This window comes from Trematomus bernacchii, unplaced genomic scaffold (genome assembly GCF_902827165.1).
Source record: "Trematomus bernacchii unplaced genomic scaffold, fTreBer1.1, whole genome shotgun sequence".
NCBI lineage: Eukaryota > Metazoa > Chordata > Actinopteri > Perciformes > Nototheniidae > Trematomus > Trematomus bernacchii.
The window spans coordinates 5,695-28,592 of record NW_022987635.1 but is presented as its reverse complement, the minus strand read 5'-3'; the positions used below and the strand labels follow the sequence as shown (position 1 = coordinate 28,592).

Below are 22,898 nucleotides of genomic sequence, written 5' to 3'. Positions count from 1 at the left end.
AAAACAATCATATTTATTTGAAAGTGTTTGCATTTGGTATTAATGATAAAAATAAATACATATATTTTACATACACTCAATTTATGCACATTCATTTGACCATGAATAACGTTTTTTAGCACTTTTGTTGAAAAACAATGATTATTTTATCAAAAGTTTGGGCACTTTTCATTCAATAGTAAGACTATAAAATAGATTGAATGATTCCTGTACTGTACAACCTTAATGTATTTGGTTAACTTGAATACAACTAGAATATATAAGACAAGTACCAGGTATACAACTTGTGGTACTTGTACACACAGTACTCGTCATGTATAATACTTGTGGTACTTGTACACACAGTACTCGTTGTGTACCTGTTGGTCTTCCAGATGTGCAGCGTCTCCTCGTCCACGTTGTCGTGTCGCTCCGCCTGCTCGTCCAGGAAGTCGAAGAAGTATTTAACGGCCAGAGGAACAACGGCCCCTGAACACAACACGCTGCGGAAGAAGTCGTCCACAAACTGCTGCAGAGTGCCCTGAAACACACACACACACACACACACACACACACACACACACACACACACACACACACACACACACACACGTTTATATACTGCAGGGGTGTCCAAACTGTTTTCACTGAGGGCCACATACAGAAAGATATAGGAAGGGCTGGGCCGCTCACTAGAGGTGTGGTACATGTCCTCATAAGTGAAGTTATAAGTTAGCTAAATCAATCAAATGTGGGTAAATGATTCTTGATGATTGAATATGCTTTAAGAAACATCACAGCTCTCCGTAGGGTAGCATGTATTCTGTTAGCAGCTCATTCCTTAGAACAGAAGCTTCAGATTGATTATAATAAGGGGAAATATGAAGGGTACATTTCAAGCTTGTTATGTAAATAAGTTATTGTTTTTTTTTTCTTATCAACTTAGATTAGTTGGAAAATGTTTTCAACTTGAATTGACTGAATGTATTTGTAAAGTGGGCTTACTAACACATGAATACTGTGTAATATATTAGTGCATATCTATTTAAGATTGGATTGAAGGTATACAAGTCCTCGTGTCTCACCTTGATGGACAGCAGTCTGGTGAGGTAGATCTCGGTGATGGCCTTCGTCATGGACTTGTCTTTCATGCTTCCTCTCTTCGACTTCCCCTCGTCCATTTCATCTGCCGGACGCACCAGGTGGAAGGTGTGGTCGTCCTCCAGCAGAGCGTTCTCTGAAAGGGAGGAGAGGTTATGATACCCCTGCCCGAAAGTCAGGAAACACACAGGAAACACAACTAAAAACACATTCAGCTAGGTATTTATTTAGTATTAATATAAAGAGTCAAGGGTGTTAGTGAGTGTGTGTGTGTGTGTGTGTGTGTGTGTGTGTGTGTGTGTGTGTGTGTGTGTGTGTGTGTGTGTGTGTGTGTGTGTGTGTGTGTGTGTGTGTGTGTGTGTGTGTGTGTGTGTGTGTGTGTGTGTGTGTGTGTGTGTGTGTGTGTGTGTGTGTATTCGTGAGGGACTGTGGATGGAAATTATCTGGCACTGTTACTGTAATGGCATCCAAGGTTTCCTTTGATGCCACTATAGAGCGGGGTTGACGACACGCAATCCAGAGCAATAAGCAGCCGAAGGTTTTCAGTCAAAAAATGTAATTTATTAACAAAAAAGGTATTGACTTAAATAGTCTCAAAATAACAAATCTAACTAATAATTTCGGCAATATACTTTCCTATATAAACTATACTTTGCAGTCCAATTTGCAACACTAATTTAGTTTACAATTTGCGGTCGAAAAACTGTTCCGCTCCCCGTCTCATCAGGTCTCAGAGCACCCCAGCTGTCCTCAATTACCTCACTTAAATAAACACCGGAAGGTACAAGGAAACAGATCATATTTACGATTTAAAATAAACAATCATTTCATCAAAAGATATTCACTATGGCAATATAAATCATTTTACATCATTAATTCATTTATCAAATTATGAATCTAAATAATAACTTTGACTTCATTGTGGCTCTAACAGTTACGCTTGACACATTTTAATGTTTTAAGTGTTCGTTACTGTGCATTGTCCCTGCCAAATAAACGATTAAATAAATACGTGTGTGTGTGTGTGTGTGTGTGTGTGTGTGTGTGTGTGTGTGTGTGTGTGTGTGTGTGTGTCTGAATGTAATAGGAAATTGCCTTCATTGTCTCCTAACTCTTCTATTTTGTTGTGTGTGTGTGTGTGTGTGTGTGTGTGTGTGTGTGTGTGTGTGTGTGTGTGTGTATGTGTATGTGTATGTGTGTGTATGTGTATGTGTGTGTGTATGTGTGTGTGTCTGTGTGTGTGTGTGTGTGTGTGTGTGTGCACATACTCTCTTCGTAGTTGTCTTGGTGCTGGTGGAAGGACTGTGAGTGTAGAACTCTGGAGAGAACCAGCGTGGCGTTATCTCGAACCTGAAAGAAATCACAGGGAAACATACGACTAAATATATATTTAAGCAATAGCTCACGACAGGCCGTGGTATATGCTCATTATATCACAGCTAAGGGGCGTGGTTCGGCCCGACGCGAAGCGGAGGGTCGACAACCCCCTTAGCTGTGATATAATGAGCATATATCACGGCCTGAAGTGAGCTATTGCTTTTATAAAACGGTTACCAAGTGTGGCAATATGAATGAAAAATACACACTCTAATTTAAATAGTTGTTATTATTAAATAATGATGTTCAAAATAAAATAGTCCGTCCGTTACCTTCTGCACAAAACATAGTGCGAGGTGGTTGCTATGCAACAACACTAACAACAGCTAGCGAACATATTAGACAGAGAGCGTTGATCCATTATTTGGCTATTTATTTACATTAATGTGTATGTTGCCGTTTATTGTGCACCCACTGAAAAACTGTCCAGCATCAGTAGCATGGCTTACGTGGTTACTTGTATAGGCTGAGGTTGTTCTAGGCTGTTGCTTGGTGTGGCGAGAATATTGCTCCACTTTCTCCGGTCCCCGAGATTCGGCTTCCAGTAGCTCTGGAGAGAGCTTTCGCACCTGTGGCCACTAACGGTCATAATTTCTCTGCTTTGTTTCAAGACCCGCATCAGAAAGCTTTTGAATGGTAATACTTTTCCAGTTGGTCGACCTGCTCTTCACGTCGCTCTACATGTCGTCGTTTAGGTGCTTTTTGTTCTGGAGATAGGCACTCCTCAATCCACTCCTCCAGTAAGACCCCCCCCCCCCCCCCCCCCCCCCGGAGGTCGAAGTTAATCTTAAATGTTTTTGCGGACCTTTTTGATTACAGATTTGAAAACATCGTTGCTCGCTTTAAAAGTAGCACAATTCATTATGTCAAACCTTGGAAAGTATCTAAATATCCCTGCCCTAATGCCAAAGGAACTGCACACTGAATATGTTTTTGCCGTTTGATGTCTATGTCTGGACCGCTGCGTAAAAAGGAGGGTTTCTGCTCCGTTACTTCTCCGCTGCTTTCTTGTTCCAGTTTGAAAAGCAAACTGCAGGCAGTTTGCTTTTCAGCCCAACTGTATACTGTTTATCTCAGACGCGGAGGGATACTGAGTTGTTGTGAAAAGTAATTTACAATTCTACCCGTGGTATACGCTCAGTATACCACGGCTAAGAACCAATCAGATTGCTTGATTTTACTTGTCCGTTTTATAAATATATATATATATATATATGTATATATATATATATATGTATATAATATCCTGCTTTATAATCTATTTCATGTAAATCGGCGCTTCAATAGTCTTTTATTTGTCAGACAGTTATAGATTTAGTGTACTGGGTTAATGTATACTCTTTTCATTTCTACTTATGTGCAATGCCATGTCTCTTTATGCTGCTGCAACGCAAACATATCCCACATTTGGATGAATAAAGTACATCTTATCTTATCTTATCTTAAACCCCGACATCTTAACGTTTTCTGTCCATCAGTCCAAAGACATCCAGTTCACCATAACAATTTACTATATTTTGTTTTATTTTTTAATGTTATTATAGTTTTCTTAAAATAGTTCTCTAACTGTGTTTTTCATTTTGGTTTGACTTTTATGTACGCACCACGACATCAAGTCAAATTCCTCGTACGTGTCAACCGACCTGTTTCTGATTCTGACAAACAACACATTGTGTTTTTGCACCACATTAAACACAGTCAAATATCAAAGTATCTCACGTTGTAGTGAGCGAGCGTGTTGAGTCTCTTCCAGCGTCCTTCCTTCTGAGAGGTCAGGTCGAGGTCGGACAGGATCTGACCCGTGGAGCCCGGACGCCACTCTGAGGAAACGTCAGGAAATACATTTAATGAGTGTTTTTCAGAATATGGTGTTTTATCAAAATGTTTTTTATAGATACAAAAAGTAAAAGGTACTGAAGTATACTACATGGCAAAGAAAATACAACAAATATCCCCAAAAATTAACTATTTGAAACAATGAAAAGAGAAAAATGCATTAAAATAGGTAAAAGAAAATCTAATTTCGTCCTTAAATTAAATGTAATTTCCTTATTCTTTCTTCCACTAAGTCTCACAGTAACCCTGCAGTTCCACCATGAACCAGCAGGAGGCGACACACTCCTAATTTGTAACATCAACTTATTTTATTTCTAGAAATATAATATTTGTTTTGATATTTTGACTTGTGTGCGTGTGTTTTCAGAATTTTGACTTTTTTCAAAGTTTTCTGAACTTCTACTTTTTTCACTTAGAGATTTTGACATTTTCAGATTTTGTTTTTTATAATTATTGCTTTGTTTCTGATTTTTCTCTGATTTTTATGACTTTTTTTCAAAATGTTGACATTGTTCAGAAATTGTTTATTCTTTTTCTGAATTATGACTGTGCGTGCGTAAGTGCGTGCGTGTGTGTGTGTGTCGTACCCAGAGCAACACTCTCCACCTCTGGTCTCTGAGAGTACGGCAGGTTCCTGTACACCTGGTCGATGATCTTCTCCTTCACCTGCAGGACCACACGTTTACATCTTACCCCACAACACGTTTCTGCACAAATGTTGATTTTCTAAAGAAGTTTAATGGCCTAACATTAATTGCGTGAATAAACCCTCACCTGTGTGATGGAGTCGCAGCTCAACACCTTCACTGGAGTCACATCAGGACCCTCCCCATGGACCAACACCTGCAGAGTCTACACACACACACACACACACACACACACACACACACACACACACACACACACACACACACACACACACACACACACACACACACACACCTTTGAAACCCTTACAAAAAGCACATTTGCTACTATAAGCAAACTGGGCTGCAACTATTAATGTGTGATTCATAAAATAGTATGTGTACTGAGTGTATACTGGGTGCACTGTGTGTATTGTGTGTGTATACTGTGTGTACAGGGTGTATACTGTGTGTACTTAGTGTATATTGGGTGTGTATTGTGTGTGTACTGGGTGTATACTGTGTGTACTTGGTGTATATTGGGTGTGTATTGTGTGTGTACTGGTTGTATACTGTGTGTACTGGGTGTATACTGTGTACTGTGTGTGAATTGTGTGTGTAATGGTGTATACTGTGTGTACTGTGTGTGAACTGTGTGTGTAATGGGTGTATACTGTGTGTGTACTGGGTGTATACTGTGTACTGTGTGTGAACTGTTTGTGTAATGGGTGTATACTGTGTGTACTGTGTGTGAACTGTGTGTGTAATGGTGTATACTGTGTGTGAACTGTGTGTGTACTGGGTGTATACTGTGTGTGTACTGGGTGTATACTGTGTACTGTGTGTGAATTGTGTGTGTAATGGTGTATACTGTGTGTACTGTGTGTGAATTGTGTGTGTAATGGTGTATACTGTGTGTACTGTGTGTGAACTGTGTGTGTACTGGGTGTGTACTGTGTGTAAAATGAGTGTCCTGGGTATGTACTGTTTGTCCTGAGTGTATACTGTGTGTCCTGGGTGTATACTGTGTGTACTGTGTGTATACTGTGTGTCCTGAGTGTATACTGGGTGTATATTATGTGTATTTACCAGTACTGAGTACTCCACGTCGTCTCCCAGCAGCCCCGTGTCGTTCAGAGTGTATTTGGCTTTCTTCATCTTGGCGTCCACCGGCCCTTTCTAATCCTGATGCTTCAGAGCCTTGAACAGCTTGTAGAGAGGCTCCCCTGCTGTGTCCTGATCACACAATCATATCAGAAATAATTATTATTATTATCTATACTAGATTATCTATACTACAATTAAATATAATTATAAAAAATGTATGTTTGGATACTGGCAGGACTTATTCAGGGTTTAGGGAATAAACTCATTGACATTCAGCTGCAGATTTTGAACACAACATAACAAACACACTTTTTGGTACGAGGATGTTAAATTATAGAGACTCTGAGCTGCAGCTGTTGGTTGTTCCGAACAGCACAAACAAACTAAAACACAAGGGGCAACAAAACTGATTTCCACAGAAAAGAGAGACTGAGGAACATTTCAAAGAGGCAATTATAACTGGAGAGGAAGAAGAGAGAGAAGCAGACCGAAGAACAGTCAAAACAAACGGAGAGGAAGTGAAAAAACAAGAGAAAAAAAAAAAATCCGTTACCCTGAGGAACTGATAGATACAGATGGACATCCAATTACAGAGCATCCTCTCCACCACCTTCTCCGACCTGCACACACACACACAATATTTTAAAGGGACAGTTCAACAATCTGGAAAAAACACGTTTAATTATTATACATTTTATAATTAAAAAAATCCATCAAAACTCCACATCACTGAGGACCTGACTCTTCACACCACCACCATCACCAAAAGAGCTCGACAGCGGCTCTTCTTCCTCCGCAGGCTGAGGAGGTTCAACATGGACTCCAGGATACTCTGCAACTTCTACAGGTGCACCATAGAGAGCATCCTGACCTTCTACAGGTGCACCATAGAGAGCATCCTGACCTTCTACAGGTGCACCATAGAGAGCATCCTGACCTACAGGTGCACCATAGAGAGCATCCTGACCTTCTACAGGTGCACCATAGAGAGGGTCCTGACCTACTACAGGTGCACCATAGAGAGCATCCTGACCTTCTACAGGTGCACCATAGAGAGCATCCTGACCTTCTACAGGTGCACCATAGAGAGGATCCTGACCTTCTACAGGTGCACCATAGAGAGGGTCCTGACCTACAGGTGCACCATAGAGAGGATCCTGACCTTCTACAGGTGCACCATAGAGAGCATCCTGACCTTCTACAGGTGCACCATAGAGAGGATCCTGACCTTCTACAGGTGCATCATAGAGAGGATCCTGACCTTCTACAGGTGCACCATAGAGAGGATCCTGACCTTCTACAGGTGCACCATAGAGAGGATCCTGACCTTCTACAGGTGCACCATAGAGAGGGTCCTGACCTTCTACAGGTGCACCATAGAGAGCATCCTGACCTTCTACAGGTGCACCATAGAGAGGATCCTGACCTTCTACAGGTGCACCATAGAGAGGGTCCTGACCTTCTACAGGTGCACCATAGAGAGCATCCTGACCTTCTACAGGTGCACCATAGAGAGGGTCCTGACCTTCTACAGGTGCACCATAGAGAGCATCCTGACCTTCTACAGGTGCACCATAGAGAGGATCCTGACCTTCTACAGGTGCATCATAGAGAGGATCCTGACCTTCTACAGGTGCACCATAGAGAGCATCCTGACCTTCTACAGGTGCACCATAGAGAGTATCCTGACCTTCTACAGGTGCACCATAGAGAGCATCCTGACTGGCTGCATCACGGCCTGGTACGGCAGCTGCACCGCCCTCAGCCGTAAGGCTTTACAGAGGGTGGTGAAAACTGCACAGCACATCACCAGGACGGAGCTGCCATCCATGGAGGACCTCTACTCCCAGCGGCTCAGGAAGAAAGCCCTCAGGATTATAAAAGACCCCCATCACCCCAGCCACAAACTGTTCAGTCTGCTGCCGTCTGGCAGGCGGTACCGCAGCATCCGGACTAAAACCACCACTCAGGGACAGCTTCATCCCACAGGCCAGAAGACTGTTAAACACCTGAACTGTTGAAACAACATCCATAACATTCATCTGCTACTTAGTCATTATTTATCTATTTACCTAATATATCATTCCAATAACTTGCATATAGACTCTTATTGCACTATTTCACTTTTTTAAACTATTTTTCTTTTTGTATTACTATTTAGTAAGAGAGCTCTCCCTCTCCTTACTGTTGAGACAGCTTCTAATCTCCGTTAGCTCCGAGCTAGCACCAAATGCTAACATCAACCCCATAACTCTCTATGTCTCTCTCTCTCTCTCTTTCTATCTCTCTCTCACAAGATGCGCTCGTGCCACACACACACAGACGCTCCTCCGTGACGATGACCGCTTGCGCAAAAAAATGATAATAAACACTTTTCAAAATCCCATTTGTCCCCAGTGGAAATTACGCCCATGGATTTGAACACGATCCGTGTATCCATCATTTCCTGGTCTTCTCTAAAGAAGAGGGACCAATGAAAACGTTGTCATGTTGCCGTTGTTCAGCATGGAAACATTCATTAGCTAACAATGACATTATTGTTCTATTAATATAAAGGGAGGTCAGGTACTCTTTAAAACAGCTGCTAGTTATGGGAACTTTTTACTGAAGTACATTTCAAAGCCCTCTTTACTTTTACTTGAGTAAAGAAGTTTAGTCAGTACTTCTACTTTCACCAGAGTATTTTTAAACACGAGTATTTGTACTTCTACTTGAGTAAAGGATGTGTGTACTTTTGTGTAAATAACTGAATGTTTCTAGCGAGAGTTCTTGTGTTTCCTGACCTGCGCAGCATGAGTTTTGGGTTTTTGTTCTGCACGTGTTCGTCCATCAGCTCCAGCAGCAGCGTCCTCATGATGTCGGTGTAATACTCCAGCTTCCCGTGCAGCGCCACCGTCAGCAGAGAGGCGAAGGAACCGCGAGCACGAGCGTTAAAGTCCGGACGGCTCTCCAACGTACGGATAAACTACGGGACATAAATACAGAGGGGTTTAAGATTAAAGACATGGCTGGGTTTGAGCAACGAAGTGACGCAGTGATCTTTGGAAGAACTCTGAATGCAGATCATAATCCATTAAAGGGAAAAGCTAGTGATAGTAAATATAATAATAATTGTAATTTGGATTATTTTATTATCTTTGGGTTCATATTTTTTATTAAGAAAGCCAATTTCCACAAGTATTATATATAATAATAATACATTTCATTTTTACAGCGCTTTTCCTAGTGCTCAAAGATGCTTATATACAATATTTAAACTCATGGGGGTGCTAGAGTAAATGTCAACGTGAACAATAAATGAATAAAACGTAAGTAAAGAAGCCGTAAAAGACGTGTTCCTCTCACGTTGATGAGGAAGGGTTTGCTGTTCAGCAGGTTGGAGAACTGGTTCAGAGCCTGAGCCACGATGGCCTTTCGGGCTTCTGGGATTTGTATTTTCCCGGTGATCATGGTGTCGTCCGCGCCGTCCTTCGTGGGCAGAAAGAAGTTCCGGTCGGTGTACGTTTTATAATCCAGGAAGGGGATCCGCGCCTCGCTCAGATCGCTGGTGTGGTCCTCCATCTCTATCATCAGGTCTGACGGGAACAGAGGGAAAACAGCAAATCATTATTATTTTTATTTTTATTAATATTGTGTTATTGTAATTTATAAAATTATGATTATTTATTTATTAATATTATTATTATAAATTCTTTTTTATAACATGTTTCTTTTGTTTAGAAAGTCTTCAAATGTATACATTTTTTTTTGCATTCACCGTTTTTTGCTGTGAAATGTTGAATAAAGTTACCAAGATATAAGTTGTATATATGTATATGTTAAATAATATTTAAACTTAAAAAACAAATACTTTAACCTGTTAAGCCCTGAGCCTGTTTTTCAGGTCTCAGGCTCGAAAATGACATTCCCAGAACAAATGACCATATCTTCCCTTCTAAAAGGGTTAAATTAATAATCTTTTTTCTCAAAGTAATGATAAAGTTGTGAGTTGGATGTAGAAAAGTCAGAATCAATATAGATGTTTTTTATTTTAAAGAAAATTCAGATTTTACATAGTAAAAAACTGTAAATTATAGTGTCCGTCCAAAAATTCTTTTTTACTTATAGTGAAAACTACCCTTGGATGATGGGTTAGTAGACTAAAAGCTTTAGGAATCCAAAGTACAACATATAATAAGTACCCTGTATCAAGATTGATGCAAAACAAGTGACATTTGACCTTTTTAGAGAGATTTAGCAAAAAGAAACCACTTCTGGGGTCATTTGGGTGGATTTTCCATATCTCTGGCCCCACTTGCTCGATTTTGATGGTTGACACCTCTTTCTGACCGTTAGAGCCAATAGAATCGAAGGGGGAGTCCCCCACACACACGTTGTGAAGAGAAGAGGTGGGGGCTTCGCGCATGTAATTTTGCATCAGAGTGGACCTATCTCTAGCTTTGACATCTGGAAACGGAAAAGCAGTTTTAATGCTTATGGATTATCAGAAATCATTTCAAAGGGACACAGACACATTAGATTAACCTATGGATTAACTTCAGCAGCGTTTTTATCGTTTTAATGCCATTGAAGACCACTTTGGAGAGACTACAGAGCCAAGGTAAAAATGTTAGCATTTTTAGCTACCTAGCGTCACCTGTTTTGATGTCCGTTTTTGCTTATAACGTCGCAAATACGTATAATTCAGTGGTAATGTCGGTGTCGTTAGATTCTGTGTCACCTCACGATGTGAAACGATGTGTTGGATGTGGTGAAAAGATAAATAAGGTTTTGTGAGTGATTTTCGGTGCAGTAAGGTGTTAGCATTTTTCGCTCGTTGCTAATTCAGAGGCTCAGTGTTAGCATTGTGGGTTTTCTTTTGAAAAAAAAAAAAAAAATTATCAGTTAGATGAGTTTCTTCCCGTTACATGGATATAAAACATTCATAGTTTTATTAAATGAACATGCCCTCAGACACTGTTTCCTGCAAGATGTTGCGGCAGTACCCCGGTACCGGGGTCTCTCGGGCTTAACAGGTTAAAAGATAATTCAGGTTTTTCACACTATAACATTTAAAAATGAAAAAACATTTAAAATTACAGATAAATAAAACATAATTTGATATTTGATTAGATTTTCATGTCTTCAATGTATCTTTTGAGCAGAATGTATCATAGCCTGATGGGAGAAGCACCTAAAGGTCGTCTCAGGTTGTAAAAAACTGGAGTAATAATGTAATATTTGAGTATATTTGAGTACCTGTGAACTCCTTCTTGCAGCGGTCCCGGACGCTCTCCTCCAGATTCTCCAGCTGGTGTTTCACCTTCTCGTATTCCCGCTCCGCCTGCTGGCTCTTCCTCCTGTCACACACACACAATTAGATATATGACACACACACACACACACATCCCTACACACCCCAACACGCGTCTACACACCCCAACACACGTCTACACACTCCAACACACGTCTACACACCCCAACACACGTCTACACACCCCAACACACGTCTACACACGTCTAATTGATGTTTATCTCTGACCTGTAGCAGTAGACGGAGATGGCGATGAAGAAGAGCATGGGGATGATCACTGAGGGGATGATGATCTCCAGAGGGATGTCTTTACTCTGAGCGTAGTAAACGGAGCCCACCGTCCACTCCCCGTGACCGAACTTCACCTGAAGAGAGACAGAATGCTAGTTATACAAATATTAAGTAAAAAAAACATTTTAAAAATATATATATCATCAAAAATATATATTAAAAAAATGAAAATGAAAAACTAATAAGAATAAAAAAATACAATTTTAAAAAGTACAACATTTAAAGAATATTAAAAAAACAATATTAAAAAATAATCTAGAGACATAATAATGCAAAAAAGTAAAATAATAAATCATAAAATAAATCAAACAGACACATGAAGAGTATGTTTTAAGAACGTTGTCCTATATGTAAAACATTTGATTATTTTTTTCAGCTTTTCAAGACAATAACATGCAACTTTCCCACTGGTTCAATCGTTGTGATACTAATGATAGTTTGAATCCCACAGCAGCAGAATCAAATCATGTTGAACCCTTCTAAAATATGGTGAAGGAAACTGTAATTCTGCAGCTCTGTTTGATCTGAATGAACTCAACACATATATATGAAGGTAAGTTTGTGTTTACCACGAGGTCCAGCAGGTCGTTGGTCGTGTCTCTGCGCTGACGTTTAGATCCAGATCTGGGCTGAGAGGAGGGAGCCTCCAAGATCAACTTATCATCCTACACACACACACACACACACATTAAAGGATAATACATTTACAATATAGACAATCCTAAAGTAAAAAATGACCACGTCAATATGGATAAAGATGGATCCAGGTGGATGTAAACAATCTTACAGGTCCCTTTCGAACACACACACACACACACAGGATGTTGACGGGACAGGAGGCGTCTCCAACGAACTCTGCGCCTCTTTGGCCGTCATGGCTTTAGAGAAACCTCGACCCTGAAAACACACGAAGAAGAAGAGTAGAGTGAAGACAACATATGCATAATGTAGTTATTTTTGGTCGGTTTCCCCCCTTTTTAAGTTGTTTTGTGTCCATTTGTAGTCATTTTGTGCATCTCTGTGGTCATTTTGAGCCTCTTTGTAATTATTTTTGTCCTTTTTTTTGTTATGAGTTGTGTTTTTGCAGTCATTTTGTGTGTCCTTATCACTGTTTGATATCTTATCTGGTTATTGTTTTGTCTCTATATGGTGACTTTGAGTCTCTTTGTGGTTGTTTTTGTGTCTCTTTTCAGTCATATTTGGTCCTCTTTGTAGTTACTTGTCTTTTCTAGTACGTTTTGTCCCTTTGTGATATAGTTTTTTCAAGATTCAAAGATTCAAAGGTTTTATCGTCATATGCACAAAGCTACAAATGGCAATGAAATTCTTCTGACCTGAGCTCCTCCAACAACGCAACATATGTAATAAAATACAAAATAAAAAGTAGTGCAAAGAGTCTATATACATGTAAATAGAATATGGGTAGCGCCACATTGATGTATTTTCAGAATAAAAGCTCACGTGGACGATGATGATGCTGGTCTCGGTGATGACGTTCTTCAGCAGCTGGTTGAAGGAGGGGTCGGGATGATAGTCGAAGCCTTTCAGCTCCTCCTTCTCGTCGTCCAAACAGAGGACAGATCTCAACGCCGTGCTGTCGACGGAGCAGTTCACCGCCGGAGAGAGAAACTGAAGCACCGTGTCGTTCTTACTCACATGCTCCTGAACAAACTGCACAGAAGAAAACATCCAGCTGTGAGACAACGTTTCTATTCTGCTGATGTTCAGGTGTATATCAGTATGCAGTGTCTCTACTTGAAACACACACACACACCCACACACACACCCACACGCACACACACACACACACACACACACACACACACACACACACACACACACACACACACACACACACACACACACACACACACACACACACACTCACAATAATAATACATGTTGTATTGAACGTCCCATCAGTGTGTTTATACTCAGTTATATGAAGGCATTAATATTTGTGTAGAGCCAACTCAAAGTGTGTGTCCTCTAACACGTTCTAACACCTCTATTATATCATTCACACTGATCTCTATTGTTGCATCTTTCAATGAGTCTGCCTACACCATTGTTCATTATTGTGAATGACCTGTGGTTTCTTTGACTGCTGTCTGAGTGTGTGTGTATGAGTGGGGTCCGCATACACACCGTCTGGTTTTTAAGCATGAGTGGGGTCGATACACACATTGTGTTACACACACAAACACACTCACAAAAACACATGTACATACTCTTACGCACACATATTTACATTGACACACACACACAGAGGTACTGAGGTGGGATCCATATATACACACAGTCTCTTTTTTAGGCATCAGTGGGGTCACTTTAAATACACACGTACACACTCACACAAACAAACTCTTACATCAAGTTTTATCACCAAATACTTTGATATTTGTTAAACACAATCACACAAATCACAGAGACACACCAACTTACATGCACACAAACACACACACACACACACACACACACACACACACACCCACACACACACACACACACACACACACACACACCCACACAAATGTACATACACACACACACACACACACACACACACACACACACACACACACACACACACACACACACACACACACACACACACACACACACACACACACACACACACACACACACACACACACGAGGAGAAAAATAATAATAATAAAGATTACAAAATATTTAAATAGTGTTTAATAATAGTGCAAGGTTGGAGCAGCCTCATCTCAGCACAGCAAATACATTGTATTATTTATTTTTCAAGTATTTTTTTCATGGAACATTGACCCCCTCCCTTGACTTTATATTTTCCATTTATTTTATCCTACAATAGCTCTAATAAACCATCACCTCTATTCAATAAAATCACATCAAACCAGCTTTTAAGCACACACTCACCATAGGAAGCTGCTCTTGGGGTTAAAATCTGTGATCTTGGGGTTTTCCGAGTACTGGTAAGCGGATGGAATTTCCTTCGTCGTGTTTGTCCCGTATTTCACCGCCACCACTAACCACTCCGAGGGAACTTTCTGCCCCCAATATTTCCCCGTTTTACACGAGATCTCAGAGCCGAACTTTAGCCTGAAAGGGAGAAATTAAAACGTTTAAATAAAGTATTTAAGAAGGTTACTAGAAAATTAGTAACAAAGTATTTGCACTCCACTACTTCCCACCTCTGTGTAAAGGTTTAAAAAGGAGCTGCTTACACTTCACAGGGAACTCCTCCGACAGAAACAGAGACATCGTCTTTCGTGGCGGTGTCCAGGTCTTCCCCCTTGATGGTGATCACCGTCCCCCCGGCAGCTGGACCCTTCTCTGGGAGCACAGAGGAGGGTATGGGGTCCTGGAGGAAGAGGAAGAGGGAGAGGGAGATCAATTATGAGCTTTTAATTTTTTAGCATCTCACTGCTTCACATATTTAAATGATTTGTTATTTTTAGGTCTTTCAATGAACTTTGAAGCCAATACTTTTCTACTTCAGGAGGACTTTTAATTAATTTTTCTTAACTTTGATTATTAATGAGTTTTTAATAGTCTGTGTTATTGTTCAGAGACTCTCCCCCCCCCTCCACCAGTACATGTTGTGAAGGCTTTGGCATGAGAATAATTTACCTAAAATCAAAGAACCGTCAAACATAATGTCAGTGACGGAGAAACAAAGGGAAAAATAAAATGAGAATTAAACATTAACAGCTGCAGGTAGGAACGCTTTGATCAAAACTAAAGCATATACAGTACATGAGTCTTAATATGCTCAATATGGGCCTAATAAGGCAGCAGTACCACACGAATAGTAATTCTCCCATAATAACACTTAACAGATCTGATCTATTCTTATGTAACAAGACATGAAACTATAAGTGTTAATTAAGTGTAAATAACTCAAAATGAGGTATTTCTATCTAAGAATATGTTTTGGGGTGTTGACAGTTCAGCTACCAATAGCAAGGTGATATTGACCTGTATGTTTCATATTTATTACATTGTTACTTATTAAAGTTAATATACCAGAAATCATGTTCAGGTTGGGAGTCACACTTTAGTTTCTGTTGATTTATTTATAATTGGATTTCTTTATAATTTGTGTACGTGCTATGTTTGAATTCAAAGATGTTTTTTTCTGCACATTTTTTGCAATAAATTGTTAATAAATGAGTGTGTGAACGGTGTGTGTGTAGAAAGCTTCAGAATATAGAGAGGAAGGAATGTGGACGCTTTGGTTTCTGTAAGAGATTTCTGCTGAGAGAGGAGGAGAACAATATCATGGAGATAAAGACATTTGAGACAATTCCAACATTTTAGGAAAACTGTCGGAATAATCAAATATAAAATACGACGAGTAAAGTTTAAATAATAATTAATCTGAGCAATACTCTATGTAATAATAATTAATCTGAACAATACTCTATGTAATAATAACTAATCTGAGCAATACTCTATGTAATAATAACTAATCTGAGCAATACTCTATGTAATAATAACTAATCTGAGCAATACTCTATGTAATAATAATAACTAATCTGAGCAATACTCTATGTAATAATAATTCATCTGAGCAATACTCTATGTAATAATAACTAATCTGAGCAATACTCTATGTAATAATAACTAATCTGAGCAATACTCTATGTAATAATAACTCATCTGAGCAATACTCTATGTAATAATAATAACTCATCTGAGCAATACTCTATGTAATAATAACTAATCTGATCAATACTCTATGTAATAATAACTAATCTGATCAATACTCTATGTAATAATAACTAATCTGATCAATACTCATATGTAATAATAATAACTAATCTGATCAATACTCTATGTAATAATAACTAATCTGATCAATACTCTATGTAATAATAACTAATCTGATCAATACTCTATGTAATAATAATAACTCATCTGATCAATACTCTATGTAATAATAACTAATCTGATCAATACTCTATGTAATAATAACTAATCTGATCAATACTCTATTATGCATTTATACTGTGCATATTGTAATATTATGCACATCTTTTTACATACTTGTTTTTCTTATATCTTCTACTATATATTTTAATTCTACAATGTAACAATCCCAATTTCCCCCTGAGACCAATGAAGTATTTCTGATTCAGAGTGGGACATTGGGTGGTCCCCACTGGCCAGTCACATCCTCTGGAAAAACTCCAGTTCCGCATTTTTATTCCACTCCATCGCCGATGCGCTTTAGCCACTATTACAACTCTGTGTTGAAGACTGTCTTCACAACACATGGGCAAATACATGCATTTAAACAGATTTGTTCTAGCAGGCACCTCCACTATCCAACTGTGCCGGGGACAGCTAATGTCATGTAGCTGTATAAACTATAAATGCTATCCAGCTAAAAACTTTGACCGGAAGGCCGGAGGCCGCTAGCTGGACGTGGCCGCTAGCTTGCGCGTATGTAAAAGCTAAACACACTACAAAACTCAACCTAATATCCAGGAATGAAACGATATAGAGACTGTGCTACAGTGGAAGAAATAAAAGCAACATTATTTAGTGTTTTAAAGAAATAAACTCCCCTTGGGTTGAGATACTTACTGTAGTCCGGTGTCAGATCAAATTAATGAAAGTGAGGTGATTGTGGGTAAGAAGCGTACGTGACGTCACATTGCCGTCAAGTGCGACGTAACGTTGCCGTGGTAACGACGGAATCTACTTCTGGTTTATTGTTGTTATAATAAAAAGCATTTGAAATACAGTCAGTAACCATCGTCATTCCGATGTGGGGGGAGTGGTTTTCACCATCATTATCATCATTATTTATTTTTAAATGACTAATATTAGCCTACAATAAGGGGGACATGATCAAATAGGAATATAATTGTCTTTTAAATAACGTAAACTAAAGGGAACAATCTATTTGACACAGCTGAAGCTCTGGCCTTCCTTAAAAACTAATTTCATAAAAATCACAGTTGTATTACAAACAATGCACTGTTTTTAGAGAACATAATTTCGTAACTAATGCACCATAATACATTCTGACGAAAAATAAAAATTATTATGAAAAATAATAAAATAAAAGAAGTAAATGTAGCAGAGTCCGTGACTCCACCACGTGATGTTAAGGAGTCGTGGTCATTTCACGTATTCTGGTGAGACCAGGTTGCCTTTATAGCCCAACATTAGCCACCTTTAGCTTAGCGGTGGTGACGTGGAGTCATGTGACCGTGCTGTAGTTCCTTTATAGCCCAACTTTAGCCACCTTTAGCTTAGCGGTGGTGACGTGAAGTCATGTGACCGTGCTGTAGTTCCTTTATTGCGCAACATTAGCCACCTTTAGCTTAGCGGTGGTGACGTGAAGTCATGTGACCGTGCTGTAGTTCCTTTATAGCCCAACATTAGCTTTTTACTTCAGAAATCCTAAAGTGGTGTTAATATGTGGAGATTATTCTGCTGAACTAAACGTGTAAGAATCATAAACGTTTGTTTGACACAGAGATTACTTCAATACTAACCTGTTATAACTAAAGCCTTGAGGTTTAGTTATAACACAGAAACAAAGCAAACACATCATTTTCCAACCAGGAGAAACACTTTTGAAATCAACTCACTCTCAGAGTTTCATGGATTATTAAAGAAGTTTTATTATTTTTTTGGTACATAGCAAATGACAGCATTTATTACAGTGATGTTGAACATCGTCATGATTTCTGGAGGATTCTGCTGTGTTCAGAATTTAAGACGATTTGCTTCATCGTAATCTCATGGAAACCAAATTGGTCAAAACTCTTAATTTTTTCAAGTAGAATTTGTGATGCAAAAATCATCAAGAAATCAAGAAAAATCTTCAACAAAAAAATGTGTTAAAAAAAGCAACATTCTTCATAACAAAATCAAGAAAATTACGAAATAATGGTCAATATTTTTCTAAAATCGAAAACAAAATTCTTATGAAGCAAAAACATTTCTCGGTTCCAAAATCACAACAATTGTTTACGGACAATGTTAACATTTTAAGTACGAAATAATTAGTCTCCTGAATTTGGGAAAATCCTAAATCACAAAAATAAGTGAAATTCTAAAGAAATTAAAATGTTTCATAAAAGTCCAAAAAGTAATGATTACATATTATTGATCATCTTGTGAAATAAGTACAATCCTCAATAATACAAAAACAAGCACATTTCTTGATCACATACATGTAACAAAGCACATTACCTTTTAAAAAGGAAACTTCTACAAAATTATGTAAATTTTTAATTACAACATGTTAGTATTTAATATCTTATGAATTTGGGAATGCTCTCCAATAGGTGGAGTTCTTAAAAACAGCTAAATTACTACAAAATACAGACAAATACCATCAAAAATGTAATTAAAATTCATATAAAGTAAGAAAAATACTGAATGATTGAAAATGATTACAAAACTGAGCTCAGTACACGTGAAATAAGAAAATTAAAGAAAAGTTAAAATCTTATACATTTTGGCAAATTACAAATATAATCGGATTTCTCTAAAAAAAAGTTCGGATTTCTCTTTTTTTACAAACAATCTCTTCAGACCAAAATCAAGCTGGATTCTTCTGAAATAACATTTTTCAATATAAAATCAGCATTGTTATGAAATAAGAAGTGTTTGGACTATTTACTTTTGTTCAATTCCTATTTGTATATTGTTCAGCTAAATCTGGTCCTGCTGCTGAAATGACCCATGTGACCCACAAGGGGATCAAATATCCCATCTCGCTGATCAGATGAATTGTTGTGAAAAACGTAACATTTTATAAACTGTACTTTTTCTGATTTGTTGAATATAAAAAAACGTTGTTGTGCTCGAGGTCTACAAATCCAACACTAGGTGGCGCTGTAACTCGTTCCTCCTGTTATCTCAGGAATCACTACATGAGATTCAAACACTGGGTATTGTAACACTGTTTTTAGAGGATATTTGAACATTAATATATGGCATTCATTGGCCAACTCTGTTCCTGAGCGGCCTGGGTTGGTGTGTCTGTGGTTTCAAACTGCACCGACTGCATTGACTTTTCTAAATAAAACTAACTTGTGATGTTTTTTAAAGATCTTCATCTTCAGTGGGAACCAATGGGCTTGGAGCTGACAGGAAGTCAGGAAACATGAGGCACTAACACATTGCTGGTGACTTTCAGAGTGAAAGCTATATTTTCTAACGTTGGTTAAAAGCTATAAGAGCTGATAAACCCATGTGTGTGAGAGGAGCTCCTTGGAGCTGCTACTCTGCTCCCTGAGCTCCTTCCTCTTCAGCAGGAACACCCAGGTAATCCAGCTCAATGTCCTCCTGTCGGCTCGGCCTCCGCCCCCTGGTGGCCTGGAGAGACATGACAGCACACAGTGAGACTTCCTGCATCACTCCTGTTCGATAACACACACTGTTTCATTCAGTCAGTGGTGGAACAACAACATGTTTCAGTACCTTATCATTCAGTCAGTGGAACAATAACATGTTTCAGTACCTTATCATTCAGTCAGTGGAACAACAACATGTTTCAGTACCTCATCATTCTGTCAGTGGTGGAACAACAACATGTTTCAGTCCCTTATCATTCAGTCAGTGGAACAACAACATGTTTCAGTACCTCATCATTCAGTCAGTGGTGAAACAACAACATGTTTCAGTACCTCATCATTCAGTCAGTGGTGAAACAACAACATGTTTCAGTACCTCATCATTCTGTCAGTGGTGGAACAACAACATGTTTCAGTCCCTTTTCATTCAGTCAGTGGAACAACAACATGTTTCAGTACCTTTTCATTCAGTCAGTGGAACAACAACATGTTTCAGTACCTCATCATTCAGTCAGCGGTGGAACAAGAACATGTTTCAGTACCTTATCATTCAGTCAGTGGAACAACAACATGTTTCAGTACCTCATCATTCAGTCAGCGGTGGAACAAGAACATGTTTCAGTACCTTATCATTCAGTCAGTGGTGGAACAACAACATGTTTCCGTACCTTGCAGTAGAAGTAAAGGCCGACGGTCACCAGCAGCACCAGCAGCAGAGTCAGCGGCAGGACGACGGCTCGGATGATAAAAGGTTCTGGATCTGATCGAACACATGGACAGCATCACATCAAGAGTCAGCAAACACACAGAGACTTGAACCCACTTCAGCATGGAGACTCCTCTCTACAGTTATATTACAATAAACTACATCTTCTTAAGATCTTCATTCAACCCCAACCCTTTTTCCTGTTCATAGCAGACAGTAGGACTGTAGGGAGAAGCTGCTAGCTGTATATGTTAAACAGTCAGTACTCATGGCAATACTCCAATGTAAACTACAGCTGACTGGAGGATTGCTGTTCTGGATTCATGTCTTCAGGGTTCATTGCACTTATTGTACGTTGCTCTGGAAAGCTACATGTGATGTAAGGGTGTGACTGCTTCAGGGCTCACAGTAAAACACTCAGTCCTCACCAGCGTTCTCCTGGGGAGCATCACGCTCTGTCCTACAGTAAACTCTAACAGCTCACCTGTGACGGTGACGGAGAGCAGACGGCTCTCAGAGGAGAAGTCCTGAGAAAAAGCAGAGACGTGATAAACACAGCTGTAGCTTCCCTGGTGGGCGGGCTCTGCAGCCGGGAACAGGAAGTGGGCAGAGTGATTGACAGCTGGCTCTGAGTTGAAGTTGTTTGCTGAGTTGATGGAGGTGAAGTTGAGCTGGAAGGAGCCTCCTGGGTACTGAGGCTGGATGGAGCAACTGATGCTGAAGGTGGAGCCTCTGAACACCTGGAACCCCTGCTGCTGGGCCCCGGAGACCCCGTACATGGAGGAGGACACAGAGATGTTGGGCTGAAACAGCTTATCTGGAGAGAGAGAGAGAGAGAGAGAGAGAGAGAGAGAGAGAGAGAGAGAGAGAGAGAGAGAGAGAGAGAGAGAGAGAGAGAGAGAGAGAGAGAGAGAGAGAGAGAGAGAGAGATGTAGTGAAACACTAAGGGTTTAAAAACTCCTCCATGTTTCTCATCAGAGAGTGAAATCTAAAATCTACACTCACTCTTGCTTTCACCAAGAGAAACACATGTTAGTGAGTTGCTGAGCTGCTGTACTGTTTACTTTGTTGTTCCTGCTTTTGTAGATCCACATGTTTGCCTGCCCCAGCAGCAACAATAAAAACAGTCTCTGTGAAAACCTCCTCTCAGTCTGAAGACACCGCTTTGAAGACATTACAAAGAGCTTTCAGTCTGTGACAGTCCAGGTAGCAGAGAGGGATTGTCTCTTTGTCAGAGAGAGAGAGGCTGACTAACAAAGAGACAGAGGACATGATGTCATAAACAATGTCCCTGATGGGCTTACCTGAGCAGGTGAGAGTCAGGAAGTAGTGAAAGGAAGATGATACTGCACACTCCCTCAGAGCAGATCCAGACTGAACACAGTCAGAGTCGATCCACCACACAGATCTCTCTAAGGACTCCTTTCTCCTTCCCACAGAAACAGCAGAGCCACAGTCGAGCTCTCTGCAGAGAACTCCTGCTGCCTTCAGGTTCCAGTGAGAGCCCACCACTGGTCTCCATTCTCCCTGATGTTTCACCTCCAGGTCTCCTGCACAGCGAGTCTCTCCTCCCACCAGCCTAACACCAGGCTCTGAAGAGAAACAAGAGAGTGATCAGAGAGAGAATAAAGTGAGTTTGATGAGAACAGAATGAACCAATCACAGCTCCTCTCTACCTGAGCAGGTGAGGCTAACAGCTGTGCCAGGTGAGCAGGTGTTTCTCTCTGAGGCTGAGCGACAGTCCAGGAGAGCAGACTCATGGCCTCCACACTGGAACTCTTTGGTCCACATTGGAGCCTCCCCTTCTCCATAGAGCGCCCCCTGGAGGACTGAAGGAGCCCCACAGCCCAGCTGCCGGCAGACCACCTGAGCATCCTGCTGGTCAAAGTCAGTCTCACACACTGAGGACCAGGACGGGTTAGACTGGTCAGACGGGTCAGAGTTCACCTCCAGTCTGCCTGAGCACAGACCAGTCCCCCCCAGCAGCCTGACAGAGTCTGCAGAGGACAGAAGATCAAACAGAGGTCAAAGACACACCATCAAAGAGATGAAACAATATTTCAGAGATTCAAACTGGACTCAGTTCCAACATGAGTTGATGATGAACAACAGAACACATGTTTATAAGAACACAGACTGCAGGTACCCTCACATCTACATCTGATACCCTCTAGCAAGTGGTCTCCATTAGTGAACCCTTTCCCTGTGTCTTCAACCAAACATCCTCCTCTGCAGATCCTCTGCTCCTTCTGCTCAGGGACCAT

General features: G+C 40.0%; 1 protein-coding gene and 1 pseudogene across 1 annotated transcript; both read right to left on the bottom strand.

Moving 5' to 3' along the window:
• LOC117484692 overlaps positions 1 to 18,306 on the bottom strand; it is a 26,953-nt pseudogene extending 8,647 nt beyond the window's left edge.
• LOC117484685 lies at positions 18,226 to 22,898 on the bottom strand. Its single transcript, XM_034133105.1, has 6 exons — positions 22,802 to 22,898; positions 22,482 to 22,631; positions 21,939 to 22,199; positions 21,119 to 21,451; positions 20,597 to 20,688; positions 18,226 to 19,950 (listed from the first exon to the last, which is right to left on the bottom strand). Exons 1-6 carry the CDS (start codon positions 22,896 to 22,898, stop codon positions 19,855 to 19,857), a joined length of 1,029 nt encoding a protein of 342 aa, XP_033988996.1. The 3' UTR covers positions 18,226 to 19,854.